Consider the following 24,053-nt stretch of genomic DNA (forward strand, 5'->3'; position numbering starts at 1 on the left):
TGATTTCACACTACAATATGCAAGCCCTTCCCAACTATACTTATCAACGCTTGGACTGGTCCCAACTGCCGAAGCGAGGCAACAACTGCACACTTGTAGTAGGTTGTCAGGGCGCTGGTAGCAGCTTCTCCACCTCCCCTGACCGGGACGTTGCTCGGACTCTGGCTGTTCTTCCTTCTTGACAAGGGGTGTTCCCACCCCTCGGAGAGTCTAAACTTCAGCAGCAGGACCACAGACTTTTATACCCCAAAAACAATTAATCATGCACCCACTCCCTCTAACATTTGTCAGTCAAAATCAAAGCTGAGCATACTATTCTACAATTTAGAAGATTAATTATTATGGAGCAGGATGCTATGATATCCTGGTTTATCTCGTAGATACAAGGACTCATTAAAACTTCTTGAGCAAGACAGGTTGTGACCAATACGTCAATTTCAGAGTGTCGTATTTGACAACTGCTTTCCCTGGGCCTCACGGTGGAATTCCATTTCAAAGTGTATCTTCGGATAAGTCCCCATGGCTGAGTTTAATTACATCTGCTAGTTCTGAAAGTAAGGTGACCTGCGTGTGGACCCAGTGTCGTCAGTTCCACATAAGCAAAAAGCATCTGAGTACATGGTTTTAATCCTCCATTACACTGGCTTCTCATCGTTGGAGCAGGGAAATGTTCCTTCAGCAATCAGGGTAACTAATAATCACGAACAACAGAGACACCTTGTGGTAGAATGGAGGTGCGCATTGTCTAAGGACAATCTGCTCAAGGAACAGCATCAGTGGGAGAAAGACAAAGGTCACCAATTTTAGCCGATACCCTTCATCAAGTCATCAAGTGTGTAAAGTTCAGACATCAGCACAGCCTTTTGCCCAGAGTAGGGGAACAGTTAACCAGAGGACATGGGCCTAAGGATAGAGGAACCAGAGGGGTAGCTTTTTTACAGAGGATGATGGTTGTATGAACTGGGGTGCCAGAGGCAGGTACTATTAGAATCAGAATCAGAATTTATTGTCATGAACAAGTCACGAAATTCGGTGCTTTGTGGCAGCGTCACAGTGCAAACATTCATATATGAACCATCTTACAACAATAATATATATAAAAAAACAGTAGTGCACGAAAAGTAAGGCAATGTCTTTGGATCATTGGTCATTCAGGAATCTGAGGGTGGAGGGAAAGAAGCTGCCCCTGTGCTTCGGGGTGGTCATTTGCAGGCTCCTGTACCTCCTTCCCGAGGGTAGCAGAGTGAAGAGGGCATAGCCGGAGTGGTGGGGGTCTTTGAGGATAGAGGCTGCATTTTTAAGATACTGCCTCATGTCCTCGATGGGGTGAAGTCTGGTGCCCATTACAACTTCAATTGTATTACAACTATTACAATTACTAGTACAACATTTGGGCAGATACTTGGATAGAATCGGCTCAGAGGGATATGGAATACAAGCTAGTGGGACGAGTGTAGATGGGGCATTTTGGTCACCGTGTCACATTGGGTCAAAGGGCCTGATTCCATGCTATATGACTCTATGCTGCAGCTCAAATCACTGAGTTCTGCCCGATGATTGTGTTTAGCTTCATAGTCCAGCATCTCCTGTCATGGGAATGTTTGGGAGGTCAGACAGAGCATCAGGATTTTTTGCTCAATAAAGGGTTGACTTCTGCCCATGGATGCTGCCAGACACTGCCAGACCCGTTGGGTTCTCCAGCAGCTAATAGTTTTGTGTTTATATTTTCTTGGTGTTGATTTAAATTTCCTTTATTTTTCTCATTTGTTAATATATATTCCCATGGTGCCCAGATTGTTGAAGATATCTCTTCAAATCACCATGAACACAGCATCTTCCTCCACCATGCAGCCCTTGGATTCAACAGCTCAGTGATGATCAATTGGGGCGCACTGCTCGCTGGACAACTTAAACACTTAACGCTAACAAATTTATATGATGACAAATAGAGGCCAAGAGAGGCACAGTTAGTGGAGCCACTGCCTTACAGCACCAGAGACCTGTGCTCATATTTCAGATTTATTGTCAGAGTACATTCATGACATCACATACAACCCTGAGATTCTTTTTCCTGCAGGTGAGGCAGAATCACCACTTATTGATGGTGCAAAAAAAACTGTACTCAACATTCAAATGTAAACAAGTAAATAAATGTCAACCAACTGACTGTGCAATACGTAGAGAAAAGAAATCAATAAAGTGCAAAAGTAAGAGTCCTTAAGTGAGTCTCAGATTGAGTTTGTCATTGAGGAGTCTGATGGTGGAGGGGAGCAGCTGTTCCTGAACCTGGGGGTGTGAGTCTTGTGGCACCTTTATTGATTTATTGATGGTAGCAGTGAGAACAGAGTGTGTGCTGGATGGTCTGAGTCCTTAATGATCACTGCTGCTCTCCAACAGGAGTGTTCCCTGTAGATGCTCTCAATGGTGGAAAGGGTTTTGCCTGTGATGTCCTGGGCTGTGTCAACTACCTTTTGCAGGGCTTTCCGCTCATGGGTATTAAAGTCCCCATAGCAGACCATAATGCAGCCGGTCAGCACATTTTTCACCACACATCTGTAGAAATTTGCCAGGATTTCTGATTTCATACCAAACATCTGCAAACTCCTGATAAAGTAGTGGCGCTAACGTGCTTTCTTCATGATGCCACATGTGATCAAGATTCAATTTATTATCATAGTAATAAAACAGTGTCATATTACATGAAATGTTTTTTTTGCCTGCTGTAAGGCAGACAGATTCGCCACAGGCCATTGTCACGCTGACAAGTCTATCCATGGCCTAACGCACTGTCAAACCAAGTCTACTCATAAATTGGAGGAAGAACGCTTAATATTCCGTCTGGGCACTCTCCCACCAAATGGCATTACCATCAGATTCCCCAGCTTCCGTTAAACCCACCCCCATCCCTCTGTCTTCTTTACTCCACTCCTTACCCTCTTCCTTTCCCTCTCCATTCAGTGAGCTACCCTTCCCCTATCATTTTTCTTTTTTTTAACCCACCCTCCCATCCATATCCACCTTCGACCTCTTACCTGTTTTTGTATGCTCCTCCCCTTCCCCCTCTCCTCTCTTCCCCACCCCATTCCCCCACCTTTTTATTCAGGCACTGCCATCTTTTTGACAAAGGGCTCAGGCCCGAAACGTTAGTGATCCTTTACATCCTTTGGATGCTAAGTAACCTGCTGAGTTTCTCCTGTATATTTGTACATTGCGTTCAACCCAGCAACTGCAGACTTCCTTGTTTAACTTTACTACTGAGGTGTTCTTCTGCTGTTGCTTTAGAAGCAGGCAAGTCATCAAAAGCTAACTATCAAAAGCATCAAAAGTTGGGGGTCATGATCTTCCAAAATCTCCTGATACTTACACATTCACGTATACTTACATGCTTCACACAGTAATTGCACTGAATTCTAGGGATATTCTAGGCATCAGGAAAAACCGGGGAAGGCAGCGTCTGTGTTATCATCAATTTGTCTTGGTGCACAGACATGACGGTCATGTCCCAGTTCTGCTCCCCTGACCTGGAGCATCTGGCGATCAAGTGCTCCCCATTCCACCTGCCGAGGGAGTTTACTGCCATCATTCTGGTCACAGGGTACATTCCGCCCCAGGCTAATGTCAGGCTGGCACTCGAGGGACTGAGCACTGTGATTAACAGCCATGAGACGGCACATCCTGATGCCTTCCAATCATTATAGGGGACTTCAATCAGGCCAACGTGAAGAAGTCTCTAACAAACTAGCGTCAACAAGTCACATACGAGACCAGGGGAATAAACTTCCACACCATGCAAGTGATGAAAAGAATGTAAGGATAAGGAAAATAAACGTGTGGCTGAGGGGCTGGTGTACAAGGCAAGGATTTGGCTTTTTGGATTATTGGGATCTCTTTTGGGGAGGGCATGATCTTTACAAGAGGGACGAGTTGCACCTAAATCCAAAAGGTGTCAACATTTTGGCAAGTATGTTTGGTACAGCAGTGGGGCAAGGTTTAAACTAATTTGGCAGGGGTATGGGAACCAGAGTGATAGGAAAAAGGGTAGGGAAGATAAAGTAATGGCCAGGAAAAGTAAAATAGGAAAAGTAATGTTGGGAGGAGAAAGTAAAAAATCAGATGGTGCAGTGAGTTTTCGGGTCAATGATAGTCTTAAGAAAATTACAAAGAAAAATAATGGGCAGAAAAATCAAAAGAAAAGGTTACAGAAGTCACTAGATATTAAAAGGACAAAGTGCACAAGGGCACTTTATCTGAATGCCCGCAGTATTAGAAATAAGGTTAGTGAAATGAGGAGCAAATCGGTACCCATGCCTATGATTTGGTAGCCATCACAGAAACATGGCTACAAGGTATCAGGTGGTGCAAAGAGGTAGACAGGATGGTAAGGGAGGTGGAGTTGCACTCTTAATCAAAAATGAGCTCCAGGCAGTAGTGAGGAATGATATAAGATCTAAAGAGCATAATGTTGAGTCCATTTGGGTAGAGATAAAGAATAACAAAGGGAAAAAATTATTGGTGGGTGTTATCTATCGCAATAGTTTAATGGCACAGGAAATAAATAGAGAGATAAGTGAGGCATGTAATAATGATATGGCAGTCGTTATGGGGGACTTTAACTTCCACATAGTTTGGGAAAATCAAGTTGGTCGTGGGAGTCTGGAAGAGGACTTCATAGAATGCATCCGCGATAGCTTTCTTGAGCAGCATGTTAAGGAACCCACAAGAGAAAATGCTCTCCTGGATCTAGTGTTGTGCAATGAGATAGGTAGAGTAAATGATGTAATAGTCAGAGACCATCTGGGAAATAGCGATCATAGTATGATTGAATTTCTCATTTAGATGGAAGGGGAAATAGTTAGATCTAAAACTAGATCTTAAACAGGGGTGACTACCTTAGGATGAGGGAGGAATTGGGCAGAATGGACTGGGAGCACAGGCTAATTGATGAAACAGTTGCGGAACAGTGGAAGATTTTCAAAGAAATATTTTGTAATGCTCAACAAAAATATATTCCGGTCAGGAAAAAGGGCAGCAAGGGAGGGAAAAATCAACCGTGGCTAACAAAGGAAATAAAGGAGAGTATAAAATTGAAGGCGCAGGTGTACAAAGCTGCAAAGAGCAGTGGGAAACTGGAAGATTGGGAAAACTTTCTTTAAGAGACAACAAGGGGTTACAAAGCGGGTAATAAGAAATCAGAGAAAGGATTATGAAAGTAAATTGGCACAAAATATAAAAACAGAAAGCAAAAAATTTTATAAATATATAAAACGGAAGAGGGTGGCCAGAGTTAACATAGGACCCTTGGAGGATGAGAAAGGAAAACTAGTAGCAAAAAATGAGGAAATGGCCGAGGCATTAAACAATTATTTTGTGTCAGTCTTCACAGTGGAAGACATGTCCAGCATGCCCAAGTGCGGAGTTAAGGATGCGAATGTTGGGGAGGGCCTTGATAAAATAGTTGTTACAAAGGAAGTAGTGATGGAGAAACTAATGGGATTAAAGCCAGATAAATCACCTGGTCCTGATGATGTGCATCCAAGGGCTCTGAAGGAAATGGCAGAAGTTATAGTTGATGCATTGGTGGTCATATACCAAAATTCCTTGGATTCTGGGCAGGTCCCGGCAGACTGGAAAACAGCAAATATCATCCCACTTTTTAAGAAGGGATGTAGGCAGAAGACTGGAAATTATCGGCCAATTAGCTTGACGTCTGTAGTTGGAAAAATGCTTGAAGCCATCATTAAAGATGAAATAGTGAAACTTTTGGAACGTAAGGGTTCAATCAGGCAGATGCAGCATGGTTTTAGAAAGGGAAGATCTTGTTTGACAAACTTGTTAGGATTCTTTGAGGATATAATGGGTGCGGTGGATAGAGGGGAACAGGTTGATGTTGTATATTTGGATTTCTAGAAAGCGTTTGATAAGATGCCGCACAAGAGACTTAAAAGTAAGTTACAGGAAAGTGGAGTCCGGGGAAATATATTGGCCTGGATTGAAAATTGGTTGTCTGACAGGAGGCAGAGAGTCGGGATAAATGGGAGTTTTTCAGGTTGGCAGAGAGTGGTAAGTGGGGTGCCGCAGGGGTCAGTGTTAGGCCCACAACTGTTCATCATTTACATTGATGACTTGGAGGAGGGGACAAAATGTGGTGTAGCCAAGTTTGCGGATGACACTAAATTGAGTGGAAGAGCAAATTGTAATGAGGATGTGGAGAGTCTGCAGAGAGTATATAGTTAAGCTGGATGAGTGGGCAAAGGTCTGGCAGATGGAGTACAATGTTAATAAGTGTGAGGTTATCCATTTTGGCAAGAAAAATGAAAGAGCTGAATATTATTTAAAGGGTGAAAAACTACAGCATGCTGTTGTGCAGAGGGACTTGGGAGTGCTTGTGCATGAATCGCAAAAAGTTAGGTTGTAGGTGCAGCAGGTTATTAAGAAGGCGAATGGAATGTTGGCCTTCATCGCTAGAGGAATTGAATTCAGGAGTAGGGAGGTAATGTTGCAACTGTATAAGATACTGGTGAGACCGCACCTGGAGTACTGTGTCCAGTTCTGGTCTCCATATTTGAGGAAGGATATACTGGCTTTGAAGACGGTCCAGAGGAGGTTTACTAGGTTGATCCCTGGGATGAAGGGGTTGACTTATAATGAAAGATTAAATCATCTAGGATTGTATTCGCTCGAGTTCAGAAGAATGAGAGGAGATCTTATAGAAACATATAGGATTATGAAGGGTATGGATAGGATAGATGTAGGAAGGTTTTTTGAGCTGGCCGGGGAAACTAAAATGAGAGGACACAGTCTCAAGATTCAGGGGAGTAGATTTAGGACAGAGATGAGGAAAAATAGTTTTTCCAAGAGAGTAGTGAATGTTTGGAATTCTCTAACCAGGGAAGTGGTTGAGGCTGCCTCATTAAACATATTTAAAATTTGGTTAGATAAATTTTTAAATTATATAGGAATTAGGGGACATGGAGAGAAGGCAGGTAGGTGGAGTTAGGTCATAAATTAGGTCAGCCATGATCGTATTGAATGGCGGAGCAGGCTCGATGGGCCATTTTTGGCCTACTCCTGTTCCTACTTCCGATGTTCCACTTCTACACCACCATGAAGAATGCATACTGAGCCATACCACAATGGCACTTTGGCAAGTCTGATCACCTGGCTGTACTTCTACTCCCAGTAAACAAGCAGGGACCAAGGACCACAGCACCAGTAGTGAAGATGGTGAAGGTGTGGTTGAGGGAGGTGGAAGAGCGTCCGCAGGACTGCCTTGAATCGGTGGACTGGAACATACTCAAGAAGTCATCCAGAGACTTGAATGAATATGGAACAGATGTCACCAAATTCATCAATACCTGCATGGACGAGTATGTGTCCACACACAAATACTGGTGTTTCCCAACCAGAAGCCCTGGATGAATCAGAAGATTCACAACCTGCTGAGGCTAAGAACAAGGGCATCTCCCACTGGAAGACTGAGATGCCATTCATGATGCCAAAGGAGACCCACAGGAAGTGGTAGAGGCAACCATCCATCTTGAACACTATATACTGGCAATCCTCTGGGTGGATGGGTAACTGATGATATGTCGACTTTAGATCTATGGTCGAAAAGACCCAAAACTGGGCAATTTGGTTGACCATAATCGGTGATTTGCGGAAGGGGTATGCATCCAATTGAGTGTATCTATTGATGATCTGACCATAGTCGATGACCATTCTATTCTTTTCACCATTCCACACTACCACTATCTGTGCTCTCCAAGGGCTAGTGATGGCTTCAATAACCCCTTCCTTAAGTAAGCACTGTATTTCTGCCAAGATGAAGGCCCTGTCTCTGGCATTGTACTGGGTTGGCTGTCGAATTGCTGGTTACAAACGGTGAGGGGTGAATGGGGCTCATCAAACGCCATCGTCACGCTTTAAAGATGTCATTGAAAATCAAGCTCCAACCGTACATCAGTGCAGAGCTGCAACGTTACCATCAGTCTAAAGTTGTCATATACAGTGAACTGTGCATCGATAAAGTCACAATACAGAAACCCTGAATTTCTGCTGTTAATGACTTGGATGCCAAGGAGACCTTCTGGTTCACCGGCAGTACTGTGAGGGAGAGGCACCGCATTGTGTCCGGATGTATACAACTCTCTGTGTTCCGCTATTGAAGAAGCAACTCATCACGTGACCTTTTACTTTGATGTCCATCATCGTCTTGGTGATGTTACGGAGTCCAGAGGACCCCCAAAACCAGCAGCAATAGATTAAAAACAAAAATAGTTTTTAATTATATTTGAACAAGAAAACAGAATTGAACTTTAACTTATTACTTAACCTACCTAGCTACTTAATCCCCCCCTCTAATACTAAGCGCAGGTGCGTGTAATGTATATTTAAGATTAGAAAAATTATTTGAATCGCAATCCAATCTCACTGGTTGCAGGCAATTCTTGTACTGTGCACAGAAATTAGCATTAACAAAATTCACCAGTCTTTGATGCTTAACAGGCAAATGGTTACCACTCAGGAGGGTTCTTGCTGGTTTTCAGAGAAATTCCTTTTCCAGGACATTCACAACTGATTCCTTCTCATTCAGTTTTGCTGACAAAACTTTCCCCTTCAGGGTTCTTCAGATGATCCTCTTTCTTTCAGGTCACCTTTCAGACTGCCAATCTCCTCCTTTGACCGGACAGCCTTCCAAAGTTTGCCAGCTTGTCCTTCTGGAACTGATTTCTGTCTCCTCTCTCTCTGTTTTATACCCTCCCTCTCTGAGAGCAAAACTCTTCTCCTCTGCCTGCAAAGATCACATGCTCTCCCAGGCAAGCTCCTGTCCATACTTTGTTGCCTCCTGCCAAAAGCATTCTGCAAAAGTCCTGCAAATATTCTGTGTTTTAAAATGTGTGTGTGCAAGCTGCTCTAACAATTCCTCCCAAACCAGCTCTAAATAGTGAGTTGGTCCGGACTGTCCTAGTTAAGGGTGATGGAGGCAAGAGTCGGGTCAATACACATTGCTGCAGTAGAAGATGGCGGTGCCTCTATATTAGGCAGTGATGAAACTAGCCAGAATGCTCTCCACACTACACTGAATCTTCTCAGATACCTCACAAAATATAGCCGCTGGCGAGCCTTCTTTGTGATTGCATCAACGTGGAGGCTCCAGGACAGATTCTTAGAGATGTTGACACCCAGAAATTTGAAGTTCTTGACCCTCTCCACTACTGAGCCCTCGATGAGGACTGGGTCGTGTCCCCCAACTTCCTGCTTGTCCTGAAATTCAATTCAGTCGTTGAATGTTCTCCTTTGACAAAGTATTTAATTCTGAAACAACCCTGGTCATCCAATTAATGCACAGCCTATATCAAAGTTTTCCTATTTCAAGGAAGTGGGAACACTGACTCAGCAGTATAAAATATCCAAAAAATTAAAATCAGACTGGCCATCTATGTCATAGGTTCTTTAGCTGACACGCCTGCCTTAGTGTCATTCCCTGAATCTTGACTCAAGTTCCTTGAATAATAGAAATATCTCACCTGCTGAGTTCAACCACCTGCACCTTAAGTAAAGAGCCTGAAAGTGTGACCTCAACCACCATTTTCATTACTGAAAGTCCCTTCTGGCTGTGTCACTGACCTATATCAATGGTGGCGACTGATGCATGGATAAATACATACATGGTATTAAAGTTACAAAGTTGAAATAGCATCATCCACAAGTAAATACAGTCAATGTACCCAACACTGTATAAAAACATCACTCAGGTATTTTTTGAGTGTAATCCTGAGACATGGCCATTCATCCCATTCCCTTCATCGCACTCTCCTTTTAACTCTTCAAATGTTCCTCACCTGCTCAATCATGTAGATATATATCTCTCAATTAATCTGGTCGTTTTCAATACTAACCAAAATACAACTTCTGTTTTTGCCCATTGGAACTGCGAGTTTTGTTTACTAACTAACAATGGGTTAAATTTCAGATTTCAGAGTAAATACATGGCATCACATACAAACCTGAGATTCCTTTTTCCTGCAGCCACGGCAGAATTACCACTAATTGGGAGCGCAAAATTAAACTGTACACAGTGTAAAACAGGTAAACAAATTTTAAAAACTGTAAACTGATAACAAATGCAAACAAATTGACTGTGTAATACAGAGAGAACAAAAGAAAATCTATATAAAGTGCACAAGTAAGAGTCCTTAAATGAGTCCCTGATTGAGTTTGTCATTGAGGAGTCTGATGGTGGAGGGGTAGCAGGTGTTTGTGAACCTGGTGCTGTGAGTCTTGTGGCACCTGTACCTCTTTCCTGATTGCAGCAATGAGAACAGAGTGTGTACTGGATGGTGAGGATCTTTGATGATTGCTGCTGCTCTCTGACAGCAGTGTTCCCTGTAGATGTGCTCAATAGTAAGGAGGGTTTTGCCTGTGATGTCCTGGGCTGTGTGCACAATGTTTTGGAGGACTTTATGCTCAGGGGTATTGGTGTTCCCATACCAGACTGTGATGCAACTGGTCGGCACACTTTCCACCGCATCTCTGTAGAAATTTGTCAGGGTTTCTGGTGTTGTACCAAATTCCTGAGGAAGTAGAGGCATTGTATAAATTAAAATAATCAACGGTCTCTCCACTGTTTTCCTTCATTTCATCTCTGTCACGTTCCTGTGGTGGTAAGACAAATTCCCCCAAAGTATAACACAGATGTAACAAATGTGCTAGAACATTTTCTCTTCTTATTTTGGCTGTGTATATCTTTATATATCTTAATAATATCTTAAAATACAACAGATAATGAGGACGCCTGACTGAATCTTAGTCCAGGAATTATTCCACAGCTGTGCAGAACTTCCGGTTTGATCAGACTGGAATATTGTAGGCCATTTTACTTTGAGGAAAGATATGTTGACTTGGAGAGAATGGAACAAAGATGCATTACAATGATAATTGAATTCTAAGAAAATGAAGTAATAAGAGATAATAATCCAAGAATTTTGATATTATGGGTGATTTGTTTTTGTAAGAACATAAAAAATAGGAATAGCCCATCAACCCTGCTCCGCCATTCAACATAAAGCAGGAAGGTTCAGGATCTCACAAGTCTGTGATTCATGCAAAGTCAGCTGCATTAGTTTTTCAGTCTGGAAATGCTCTGTCCACCCAGGCCAATGTCATCTCTTCAGTGGCTGCAGGTGCAGCTTTCCAGCCCAGACAAAGGACTTTGCGGAGAAGTCTGAGGCTAAAAAAAAAAATCAGTGAACTGACACCAAGGAGCAGATTGCTGTTCACTGGGGGTACCTTGCACTTCATCAAGGACAGAAGGATGCTGCCAAGGAACAGATTGCTCTCGGTGGAAGCAAAAAGTCATTCTGAGCAAAGAGGGAGCTGATAACTGAGACTGCACTGTGGGAGCAAACATTTGTTATGCAAGTTTTGGTCACTGGTGTTATTTGGATACACATTTTACAATCTGCTTAATACCTGGAGCCTTGATATAGAGTCACAAAGGCATGCAGGCCCTATTTGGCCCACCAAATCTGTACCAACCATCAAATAACCATTAAATCTCCCCATATTGCCTTCAACTCCTGCCAGATGCTACCACACACCACTTACAAGGGGCAATTAACCTGCCAACTGGTAGGTCTTTGGGATTTGGGAGAATCCAGATCACCTGAAGACACCTGAGAAGGAGAAGCATAGGAGACGGCCCATGGGACGGTGACCACGGCAGCGGACCAGTGAAGTGCTCTGCGGCTGAGGAACACATGGGTGGTGGGCCGTTGGCAACATGAGGTGAGGAACCTATACTGGCTGCGGGTTGCTGGAGGCTGGATCAAGACTCGCTGAAGGGGTACCAGGTATCAGAACCGGGATGCGAGAGGGTGCTGAGGGTGCTGAAGGGTTCCTAACTGTGTCTGAGGTTCGGATCTGGAGATCGGATTTCCGTTTGTTTGGATTGGAGTCTGTGTGGCTGCAGGACTGCTGGAGGCAAATCCATGGATACTCAGTGACTCTGGGAGGGCTTCACTTTCTCTGACTGTAAGAGGTGCCCAGCAATTCCTGCTGATAGCAAATCTGTCTGCCTTATGGCAGACTAAAGGAAATTCTGTGTGCTATTACACTATTACATAACAATAAAGGAATCCAGACACCCACATGGTCATAGAGAGAACATGCAAAGCTCTAAATAGATGCACTAGAGGTCAGGAACGGACCCAGCTACTGCATCTGTAAGACAGCCATTCCCTTAGCTGCACCAATGTGCTGGCCCACAGATGGAAGGTGGAATGTTCTTCTCAGGTCATAACCTTTCCTTCTTCACCCCTAGTAATGAAGTTCTGCCCTTGCCTGCACATCCCGCCCTGCAACTCATACTGCAGCCCATCATGATGAGACACTGCAGTCGGCAGCCCACAGCAGAACAATGAAAGCTCATTGTGGTTATCCATCGCAGACCAGTGCTCCTCCATGTGACAGGGAGCAGCATTCCAAAGCCCTACTAGCAGCCACAATAGGAGGGCTCTGCAGTAGTAAACCAAGTAAACAGAAATGAAAATTTGAAAAGGCTGTATAAAAGATCTTCAAGGCAAGTGTTTATAAAATGTATGCATTAAGTCTGTTTTTCAAAAAGTGGTCAAATGTAAAATTCCTACACACATTCCAATGGACCACAAAGTCTTTTTGAACCTCAGAGAGTCTCAGCTTTTTCTGTTCAATGGTTAGATCCATTTTTAAAATGAGAAGGAAAATGTTGGAAGCAGCAACACAAATGGCATCTGTGGAGAGAGAAAAAAGAGTTAGCTTAAAGAATTAATGACCATTCTGTAGTGATAGAGTATTACCACCAGGAGGAGTTGGAGATGGAGCGTGTAGAATCTGGGAAATGTTGCATCTTGCTAATGTTGTTGCATCTTTAGTAGACTCAAGATGGATGCCTTCCCAAGAGATCTGCATGTTTGTATTCTGTTCTTAGTGCTTTTTGTTTAGTTAATAAATCTAGTTTTAAAAAGAACCTAAGTTTCTTTATTGTAATGAAAGAATCATCACATGGTACCAGGAGTGGAAGAAAGAGTCAAGTTCTGCTGTGCACAGGAGTGAAAATCCCCCAACAGTGTGCATAGTGAGTAACCATCAATATCAGCAGTGAATATATGGAGGGTTTAAAAATTCCTAATACTGTAAATTGGACTGGAAATATCGACCACCAGTGGAGGCTGTTTAAGCAAAGGTTTATGCTTTACCTGCAAGTGATTGAAATTGATAGCTATCTGGATACACTGAAGATTGCAATGCTACTTACCATGGCAGGACCTCAAGCTCTAGAGGTTTTCAACAATTTGTTTTTGCTAAGTGTAGAGTGCGTCGAAAGAACCAAAGACTTGTTGATCCAAACCAAGGCTCTTATTAACTAAAAGACTGGAGCATATCACATGTAGGTCGACCAGTCCAGAATGACCTGGTCTGGCTAGGAGCAATCCTTTAAGACCTGCCAGTAGACGTGGCTATGCTCTCAGCCAATCACAGTCATCCTACACTACAATCTGTACATACACACATTGGTGATAGAATATATACTATCACATTCACCCCTTATTTGAGAACTGACCCTGGGTGGATGGAGGGCTGCGTCCTGGATGCTCTGGTAGACTCTTGGGAACACCATAGTCATCAATATAAGTAGTCGATGGCTGTCCTCCATCATGTTTCGAAGCATCTCACCCAGTGCTTAAAGTCATTCAAGGCTGTAGCTGACTGTGGGTCGATGTTGAGGCATTCCAGCCGTAGCATACGCTCCATCCCTTCAAAATATTTTAGTTAATGGCAGAAAACCAGAGCAAATTCAACAAGGTTATTGAGATGTTTGATGAACGCAGTACTCCAAATAAAAATGAAATGTTCAAGAGGTACGTTTTGCTTACGCATGCAGCTGTAGGGAGAGAGCTTTGATACTTTTTTTAACAGACAAAACTAAAAGCAAGAACTTGCAATTTTGGGCTGCTGCAAGATTCAATGACCTGTGATCAAATTATGTTTAGGATTATTGATAAGAACGTGAGAGAGAGGTTGCTGCGAGAGACAGCAGGAACTCTGAAGATATAATAAGCCAGTGAAATAGTTCTGCCACACATCAAAAAGTTTGGTAATAGTGTAAAAGCCAGTGAAAATGAAATCATAGTTGTAGCCACAATGTCTGGACACACTCACAAACAAAAAAATGAGGTACAGGAACCAAATAAAAAGATGGAGAGACATTCAATTGTAAACAATGTGCAAAGGGCAGAATCACTATGCAAAGCAATGTATTTCCAAAGGAATCTAAACTGAAGTAAAGATGAACACACTATAGAAGACACTGCATACTATAGAAGAAAATACTCTCAGTGATGCTCTTTTCATGGGCATGGTGGTGAACAGTGTTGAGCAGGATAAATGGACTGTGTCATTGCAAACAAATGGAACAAATATTCCCTTCAAGTTAGACACAGGGGCAAAGGTCAATTTGATCTGTGAGCATGACATCAGGGCAATGAAGATAAAGCCATACATCCATACAAATCCCGTACTGCTCAAAACTTACAATGGACAAAGCATCAATACGAAAGGTACATGTAAACTCAAGGTGAAAATTAAAAATAAAGAGCACCACCTCAGGTTCACAGTCGTCCCAGATGGACATTAGTCTCTGCTTGGTGACAAAGCATGTGAAAACTTAAACCAAGTCACAAGATGTATCACATTAAAAGTGACCATGCACCAAACAGCCTAGAGGAAATACTAGATCAATTTCCCAACATCTTCATGGGGTGGCATACAAGTGTGCACGGACCCAAAAGTCTTGAATGCCAATATAAAGAGAGAACATTATCAGATTCTGACCAGAGATGAAATTACAAGTGAGATGGTCAGTGCAAAGCTTTTCACCAAATTGGATGATTCCCAGGGCTTCTGGCAAATAAAACTGCATGAAGATAGCACAAAATACTGTACATTTAATACACAGTTAGGCCAATACTCCTGACTAAGGATGCCTATTGGAATTTCCTCAGCTCCAGAAGGGTTCCTCAGGACAATGGAGCATATCGTAAAGTTAAACAGAGAAAAATGTCAGTTTGGTGTGAAGGAAATCGCCTTTCTGGGAGATAAACTGTCAGAGGCAGGTGTAGAGCCAGACAAGAGCAAGGTGAAAGCAATTTTAGAAATGCCCAGACCCACTGACAAAAAAAAGGCATTCATTGATAAATTCATACCAAACCTGTCTTCCAAACAATGTACCTGAGGAAGTTGTTACAGGACAAATGTAAATTTGTGGACAGACAACCACAAAGAAGAATGGGGACTACTGAAGACCATTCTTAGTACAGAACCAGTACTTTTGATGTTCTTTGACACACCCAGAAAGACAAAAACATCTACAGATGCTTCAAAAGATGGAATAGGTGCCATACTACTTCAGACTGTGGGAGAAGATTGGAGGCCAATAGCATACGCATCAAGGACGATAACACATCTGAATGTTGATATGCACAGATCGAGAAAGAGGGTCTAGGTCTGGTCTATGGACTTGAGGAATTCCACAGCTATGTGTTTGGTCTACCAACATTCATGGCAGAGAAGACCACAAGCCATTAATAGCAATAATCACAGTGAAATGTTGTTAAGAATCCAAAGATTGATGATGAAGCTACAACATTATGACTTTAAATTGGTGTACACAGCAGGGAAACTTATTGTATTAGCTGATGCGTTATCCAAGGCAAGGGTGCAGAATGAAGCACACAATGAGTTCCACAGAGACAGATGTGAATCTCCTTGTGAATCTGATCACTGAATCTCTTCCCATATCTCCCATATCTGACATGAAATCTGAGCAGATCACAACTGAAATAGAAAATGATACAGTTCGACAGAAGATCATCAAGAATCTGAATGAAGAATGACCCAGAAGTGAATGTCAGCCATACTACAACATCAGACCTGAGCTGAGTATTGTCAATGAGCTTCTACTCAAACAGAGCAGAATTATCATTCTTCAATCACTGAGACAAGAGATGCTGTAAAGGATGCATGTGGGGCACCTTGGAAAGGAAAAATTCAAGAGGGCCAGAACTGCTGTTTATGGCCAGGGATAAATGCTGACATTGACAGGATAGTTTCAAGCTGTGAGATCTGTTTGAAACATCACGCAAAGCAGCAAAGGAACCCAAGATAATGTCTGACGTACCAGCAGAACCATGACAGAAAGTTGGGACTGATCTGTTCCACATAGATGGAAATAATTTCTTGCCTGTTATTGATTATCTAGCAAACTACCTGGAGATTGTGCTGCTTCCTAACAAGCCCACTGCTTGTGCGATCCAACTTTCTGAATAGCTAGCTTTTTCTGCTCTCATTACCTGGCAATGGAAACTCTTCCCTGGCACCCACCTCAGGAAAAACCTAAAATAAATACAGAGAAATCTGGCCAAGAATATATCATGTGCCCTTGATGTTTTGATACTTCAACTGGAAACATCATACCATACATGGAGTTTCCTTTGACAACTTACTTCAAACTTTAAGAAATATTTGAACGAAAACATTTTACAAAGAAGGAAGAAGTGGCTTAGTTTTAAAGTTGGTTTGCAGTGCTGAACACTCGCAAAAATTTGTGCTGCCAATGTTTGTTTAAAATTGAAATGAATACTGTGGGTCATGTTGTTAAACATCTCAAGGGGATGCAATGATAGTGCTAGTGATAACCCCGACCACTAGAGGGAGTTGGAGATGTGTTGTTGCAGCTTGGAGTAGATTCAAGATGGATGCCTCCACGAAGACACGAGTTCTAAAGTTAATAAATTATAGTTGCAATAAAAGAAACAACACGCGATTGAACGATTTTCTATTTCAAATTGCAAAACAAGTCCGTCCCTGGAGCCTGTAGTCCGAGTTCTAACCAACTTTCTCACTTATGCACGCACAGAGCAGACCGGCAGCGCGTGCGACCGGAAGTGGGGCACGTTGCGTGCTGCGAGCCGGGAGGTGAGGCGTGCGCCGGCGCGCTGGGTGCCGGGAGGTTTGCCTGCGGTGGCGGGCAGCTGGTGAGCGTTCGCCAGTATGGCGGCGGGGAATGGGTCGCTCTCCGATTTCCCCCAGAGCTTCAGTGATTCGTTCTGTCCGAAGTGCTCCGGAGTGGAGTACGCGGCCGCTGCCAAGTGGGTTCGGCTGAATGTCGGCGGCACCCGGTTCCTGAGCACCCGGCAGACCCTGTGCCGCGACCCCAAGTCATTCCTGTACCGCCTGTGCCAAGCCGACCCGGACCTGGACTCAGACAAGGTACCTGGGTAGAGGTGTGCGGAGGGGGGGGGGGGAGAGAGAGAGGTGGGCGGGGGGGGGGAGGGAGAGGTGTGCGAGGGGGGAGAGAGAGGTGGGGGGGGGGAGGGAGAGGTGGGGGGGGGAGGGAGAGGTGGGGGGGGGAGGGGGAGGTGGGGGGGGGAGGGGGAGGTGGGGGGGGGAGGGGGAGGTGGGGGGGGGAGGGGGAGGTGGGGGGGAGGGGGAGGTCGGGGGGGGGGGAGGTCGGGGGGGGGAGGAGGTCGGGGGGGGGGGAGGTCGGGGGGGGGAGGAGGTCGGGGGGGGGAGGAGGTCGGGGGGGGGGAGGAGGTCGGGGGGGGGGGAGGGGAGAGAGAGAACGGCGGTGAGTGTGGAGCAAAGGGGGTGCCGTGACCCAGGAATGGAGAGGCGGGGTTGGTGGGGAGTCTGGACTTGAGGGGTGCGATGTGAGGTGGGTGTTGAGCCGTGTTGGAAAGAGGAGGCGACGGGAGTGGGTGGGTGATCGTGAAGGATGCAATGTTCTGATCAAAGGGGAATTAATTGCTTGAACACGCTGTGTGTGAGCTGAGAATGAACTCTATATCGTAAATATTCATTTTACATGCCTGACGTATTCATTCAACGTGACCATGGATAATTAAACGCAGTCAATGTAACGTAAAAACACAATGCTGGAGAAACTCAACAGGTCAAACAGTGTGAAGTAAAACACGAAAATCTGCAGACACCATGGTTGAAGTTAAAACACAATAGGGGAAACTCAGCAGGTAAAGAAAAAACACTTCCCCCCCCCCCCCCCAACTTTGTTTAGACGCCTACTGGCATTCTCCCATACCTTGATGAAGGGCTCAAGCCCAAAGCGTCGGTTATGTATTTTTATCTTTGTTATATAAAGGACACTGTTTAGTTTCTCCAGCTTTGTGTTTTTACTTTGGGTCAAACAGTGTCCTTTATATAACAAAGATAAAGATACATAACCAAAGTTTAGGGGTTGAGCCCTTCATCAAGGTACCAAACCTGAAACGTTGGTTATGTTTCTTTGCTACATAAAGTAACCAATCTGCTGAGTTTCTCCAGCATTGTGTTTTGACTTCAGCCACAGTGTCTGCAGGCTTTGCTGTTTTACCCCTCTATAATGATGGCTTTACTCCCAAAAAATCTAATAAATGTGAATTTTGTCAAAACCTGTTTCAGTACAGAGGGGATGGTGGTGGTCTTAAAGGATTATCTACCTTGCATCTAAGATATCCAGTTGTACTGGTAAAGATGGTGTTTCGGGCACAATTTTTCTCTTGGTGAGCGGTAGAACATGTGAGGAGTTGATGGGGATGTGGAGAAAATAGCTTTCATGGGGAATAAGTTTGCACTGTGAGCTGCCATAAACTTGGTGGGTTGAAATGGCTGGCTTTCATGATACAATAAGATGTGGAAGCTGGCCTTCAATTCCCCCAAAGATTATATCCAAATGTTATCTTTTGTTTCTTTAGCTGGATACAGAGGGCACATGTTTTTCTTGTCTACCTGTCGTTAAGTATTATTGTTTGTTCCTTATTTAAATGAATGTGGAAACTTGTTTGCTACTGCAAGATGGAAATGACTGCAAGATGGAAATGACCACAAGGCAATTTATTTTGAGATTAGCAGAAAGGGAACTGGTATGCTTCTTGCAGTATTGTGAATTTCATTTTTTTTAGAATGGTGTTAATAAAAGGGATGTGTATATCTGAATGAGCAAGTTCAGGATGTTGTTCCTGTGGTCCTTGGACTATACTGGATTCAAGATTCAATTTATAGTCAGAGTAATAAAACAGTGTCATATTACATGAAATTTCTCTTTGCCTGCTGCAAAGCAGACATTTGCCACCAGCAGGAATTGCTTAACCACCTCTTACAGTCTGACACAGTCAAAGCGAGAGAAGCAAAAGAGAGTCCCCCTCAGAAGTCACCAAGTGTCAGAGATTCACTTCGAGTGCTTCTGCAGCCACACAGTCCAGACCAAATTATTGGCCACTTGAGCTCCAGATCTGAACCTCTGACACGGTCAGGGACCCTCAGCACCACCTCACATCATTGTTCCCTTGCCTGGTAACCCTTCAAACCAGTCTCCAGCAGTCTGCAGCCGGCGCGAGTCTCCCAGCAGCCCACAGCTTCCACGGGTTCCTTGCCTTGAGTCGCCTCCAGCCAGTTCATACACATGGAAAGATGCTGAGATCTGTTTTGTCCTGCTTGTAAACTGAGCTTGAATAAAGGGATGTCAATATTGCTGGAGAAGTATAGAGTATTCCACATCATCTATCCATCATCTGTCTGCAGGGAAAGGTGTGGGCTGAGAAAGTATGCAAAATGGAATGAAACAATTGGTTATCGCAATGCAATAACAAACAATAAATGAACACATTTCTCACAATGCACATGAGAGAGGAAAAAGGATATTCACAGTTGCAAAATGGAGCACAAAATGTCCTATTTCAATAATGCAAACAGATCTTTTTGGTGGTCTTGGAATAGTGTTCTGGTTAAGGTAGTATGACAATTTGTACTTGAGAGAAGTAATAAGATACAAGAAAATGGGTCTGTCTCCATTATCAGGTGATATCTTGCCTGCTTTGACAGTAGTTTTGAGTTTCCTTTTCAATTGTAGATCATTCTCTAATTTTCAGCTGATGCAAACATGAGACTCCACGCATAAGTCTCGTATTGAACTACATTAGTGGCACAAGAGTAATGTGGCTATTATTTTTAGTTTGGACCTGAGCACAGTTCTCTGTGTATTACTGACATCTCTGTTGATATTGGCAACATTAATGATCTGAGAGTCCTTTTGCTGATCATGAATATTGTTAAAGTGACAGTGCTAAAAGGCTGAAAGTTGTCTATATGCCATTCCCTGAAAAATACTGCAATGTTAGGCACTGGAAAGAGGTATTACTACATGGACGACTGTACCAGTTTGTACAAGAGAATATTTTAACTGGAAAAGTCACAATCAGAATAGTTTTTCAGGGGTCAAGATGAAGTTGGATCTGGAGCGAGATGAATATTGCCAATAATTGCTAATTCTAGTTCAGCTAGTTATTTTATTTTGCTTCCTATTAGCAGTTACAAGCAATATTTGCTTCTGTCAGGATATAGACTGAATCTGGATTCTCAGATCCAGTCAAAGAGCTCAGAAGAGTACTGATGAAATATCCAGGAGTTTAGAGGTTATGTGTGATGCTTTCACCATGAATGCAACCATTTTTTTGTAGTATGGCCAAACCAAACTCAGTACTGTAACCACTGGAATATGATAGCACTGTATATACAGTTCTTGTTGTTACTGTTTGATGGGTATGGAACAAGTCTTCAATGGAAAATATTTGTATCTCGACTGAAGCAGACAACGTGACAGTTTAACCACCATCTTGTTTATTTCTGGGCTTAATTTCCTTCTTAGATTTGTCTTTTTTTCCACCAGCAAATTGTGGGCAGCAACCTGTAAAGTGCTACTGTCTCAGTACAGATTGTTTGGTATTTTAAGGTTAGTAGTTTCCAAGTCGTTCAGCTCCAATGATGCATTGCGCATGCTGATGCACCACTCCAACTTTCTGAATAGCTAGCTTTTTCTGCTCTCATTACATGGCATGGAAACTCTTCCCTGGCACCCACCTCAGGAAAAACCTAAAATAAATACAGAGAAATCTGGCCAAGAATGCATCATGTGCCCTGATGTTCTGATACTTCAACTGGAAACATCATACCATACATGGAGTTTCCAATGACAACTTACTTCAAACTTTAAGAAATATTTGAACTGAAGCATTTTACAAAGAAAGAAGAAATGGTTTGGTTTTAAGGTTGGTTAGCAGTGGTGAACGCTCCCAAAGTTATTGGTTCAATTTGTTGTCTGCTTTTAGGTAATCATTATTTAGAGAGATGGAGGGTTCTCCATAATATCCTTTTGAGTATTCCTGAACCATGATTAGTAAAGCAGATAATCTGGTAACTGCAGCAGTTTTGCATTTTATTCACTTTCATGTCCAGACATTCATTAAGCAAGTCCACAGGAAAGAAATCTCTAAAGAGCCAAATCTTCAGTGGTTATCAGATTATATTTAAATCAAGATGAAGGGCTCGTCCGATACCTTGGTTATGTATCTGTACTACATAAAGTACACTGTTTTATCTGCTGAATTTCACCAGCATTGTGTTTTTATTATGTCAGCAATGGTATCTCAAACCTTTGCTCCCTCCACTTTGAAATTAGATGGTTTAGACTTGAATGCTTCAGGCAATTGTTGAACCAATGGCACCTCCCAGCTTTCATCAGACACTGGGGCTCCAGTTTAATCAAACAAAGAATTGTTGGAGCAACTCACCTGTTCAGACAGCATCCATGAATAGTCACTGTTTTGAGTTTGGATGCTTCATCAAGAATCCAAATCCGAAATGTTGAATGACTGTTTCTGCTCATGGATGATGTCTGACTTAACTGGCTTTGCTTGCTCAAGAATCCAACATCTGCAATCTTTTGTTTCCATCTGATTTAGTTAGCAATGGGCTAAACTAAGTCAAATAAAACGAGATGATATGGAGCTTGATGTGGAGGACACCGGTTACTATGTCGACTTGGGATAGGCAGCATCTGCAGAGAAAAGAAGAAATTTGATATGTTGGTTTGCCCTCTGTACTTGCCGCCAGGTTCAACCACTTAACCATCAGTGTACTTTTACTTGGATAGTGGTTGTTGGTAAAGATTTAATCCAGAAAATTGATAAAACCAGAATGCCCACCAGCATCAACTTAGACACTAACCATGGACACTGCAACATCTCTCCCAGCTAAGGTGGTCTTTCAAATACTTCCTCTCAAATATCTGGGGGTTAAGAAAGTATTCCCAGAGATTAGCCAAGTGACTCTCAATTGTTCAAGTTGCTTCACAGTTCCAGAGATCTGGATTCAGTTCTAACTTTGGATGTTATATCCTGTCACGTAAGCAGAATTGATCCACCTAAGGTGGTGATACTGAATTGTCCTGACAGTCCTTGACATTGACTCCAGATCCTATGAAGTCTTTTTACACGTAGTCAAATGTAAGCAAGGAAACTTCCTTTTTCCCACCTGCCATCCTCCCTCAGCTCCTAAATGTTGATTAGCATTTGGAAGGAGTAGTGGTACAGAATGTCTGTTACCAAGAGTAGCTTGGTTGCACCATCACTGATTAAGCTGACTGAACCATGAAGGACTGCAGTTCTGCAAACTAATAAGATGGTTAAATCTTGGCTTCATCCTCACGAATCCAACTGACAACTGCACTGGGAGAAGTGACTACCATTCTGTCCTTGTGGAGGCAAGCTCCCAGTTTCGTTCCTGGGATGCTCTTGAATGAGTTAGGCACCATTATCAGGCCAAATTGAATAGCAGATTTGCCAAATTAAAACTGGGCATCTATGAAGTGCTATGGATGATCAGCAATAGCAAAATTGTGAACTACAATGATCTATATCTTCAAGAGCAGGTGCACCTAAGAGTGAGGTATAGTACATTTCCCCATATCCAAAACGCTTAGGACTGGATGTTTTTCGGTTATTGGTTTTTTTTCAGTTATGAGAACAATGGCTTTAAGCAGCTCATTCTACGTATCAACGGTGAAACAACAACGGCAAACCTTTTCAAGCATGAAATAATGTTTAATGCATGTCAAAAAACAACTTGATCTTTGCTTACAAAATAAGATAAATGCAGCACCAAGCACTAGAAATTCTCCTTGATGGCTTTTTTTCAACTTGTGACGCATATTGGTGCTGGAAAAATGTTTGGTTTTTGGATTTTTTTCAGTATTCAGAACTTTGGATATGGGGAAACTTCGGAAACCAATCAAGTAAAACTGCAACATGAGGCTCGAGTACTAAACCAAAAGCAGCATGGAATAATCAGAGCAAAGTGATCTTGCAAACATCGATTTAGATTAAACTTTAGATCACTGCATCTGTAGCCATGCTAACACCAGATCATTGCTACTAAAGTTCTTCAGGGTATTGCCATAAGTGAAATGGCCTTCATCCATCATATGTATTGTGCCCTCCATAATGTTTGGGACAAAGGCACATTTTTCCTTTATTTTTCCCTGTGCTTCAGTTCTACATTTGTAATCAAAAAATTCACATGCAAAGAAAGTGCACGTTCCAGAATTTATTCAAGGTTATTTGTATACATTTTGGTTTGACCATGTAGAAATTACACCACTTTTTATACCTAGTTCCCTCATTTCAGGGCATCATCTTTCTTTTCTCTTTGGCTTGGCTTCGCGGATGAAGATTTATGGAGGGGTATGTCCAGGTCTGCTGCAGGCTCGTTGGTGACTGACAAGTCCAATGCGGGACAGGCAGGCACGGTTGCAAGGGAAAATTGGTTGGTTGGGGTTGGGTGTTGGGTTTTTCCTCCTTTGTCTTTTATCAGTGAGCTGGGCTCTGCGGTCTTCTTCAAAGGAGGTTGCTGCCCGCCGAACTGTGAGGCGCCAAGATGCACGGTTGGAGGTGAGATCAGCCCACTGGTGGTGGTCAATGTGGCAGGCACCAAGAGATTTCTTTAAGCAGTACCTCTTCTTTGGTGCACCTCTGTCTCGGTGGCCAGTGGAGAGCTCGCCATAGAACGCGATCTTGGGAAGGCGATGGTCCTCCATTCTGGAGACGTGACCCACCCAGCGCAGTTGGGTCTTCAGCAGCGTGGATCCGATGCTTGGGGACTCTGCCAGCTCGAGTACTTCGATGTTG

General features: G+C 43.1%; 1 protein-coding gene across 18 annotated transcripts in view; it reads left to right on the forward strand.

Moving 5' to 3' along the window:
* The window catches only part of LOC138746781 (BTB/POZ domain-containing protein KCTD5-like), a 113,759-nt gene that overhangs the window by 25,743 nt on the left and 63,963 nt on the right, over positions 1-24,053 (forward strand). For 14 of the 18 annotated variants that reach the window (XM_069905209.1, XM_069905212.1, XM_069905214.1 and 11 more), the window contains 2 exons: positions 10,030-10,089; positions 16,955-17,307. The exons of 1 other annotated variant lie outside the window; for it this stretch is intronic. In XM_069905209.1, coding sequence (XP_069761310.1) covers positions 17,089-17,307 — 219 coding nt within the window. In that variant the 5' untranslated portion in view covers positions 10,030-10,089; positions 16,955-17,088. Of the gene's footprint in view, positions 1-9,973; positions 10,090-16,954; positions 17,308-24,053 lie in introns of all 18 variants that reach the window. 3 more of the 18 variants (XM_069905208.1, XM_069905207.1, XM_069905205.1) reach the window with 2 other exon arrangements.

The sequence above is a fragment of the Narcine bancroftii genome, chromosome 12 (assembly GCF_036971445.1).
Source record: "Narcine bancroftii isolate sNarBan1 chromosome 12, sNarBan1.hap1, whole genome shotgun sequence".
NCBI classification, from domain to species: Eukaryota; Metazoa; Chordata; class Chondrichthyes; order Torpediniformes; family Narcinidae; genus Narcine; species Narcine bancroftii.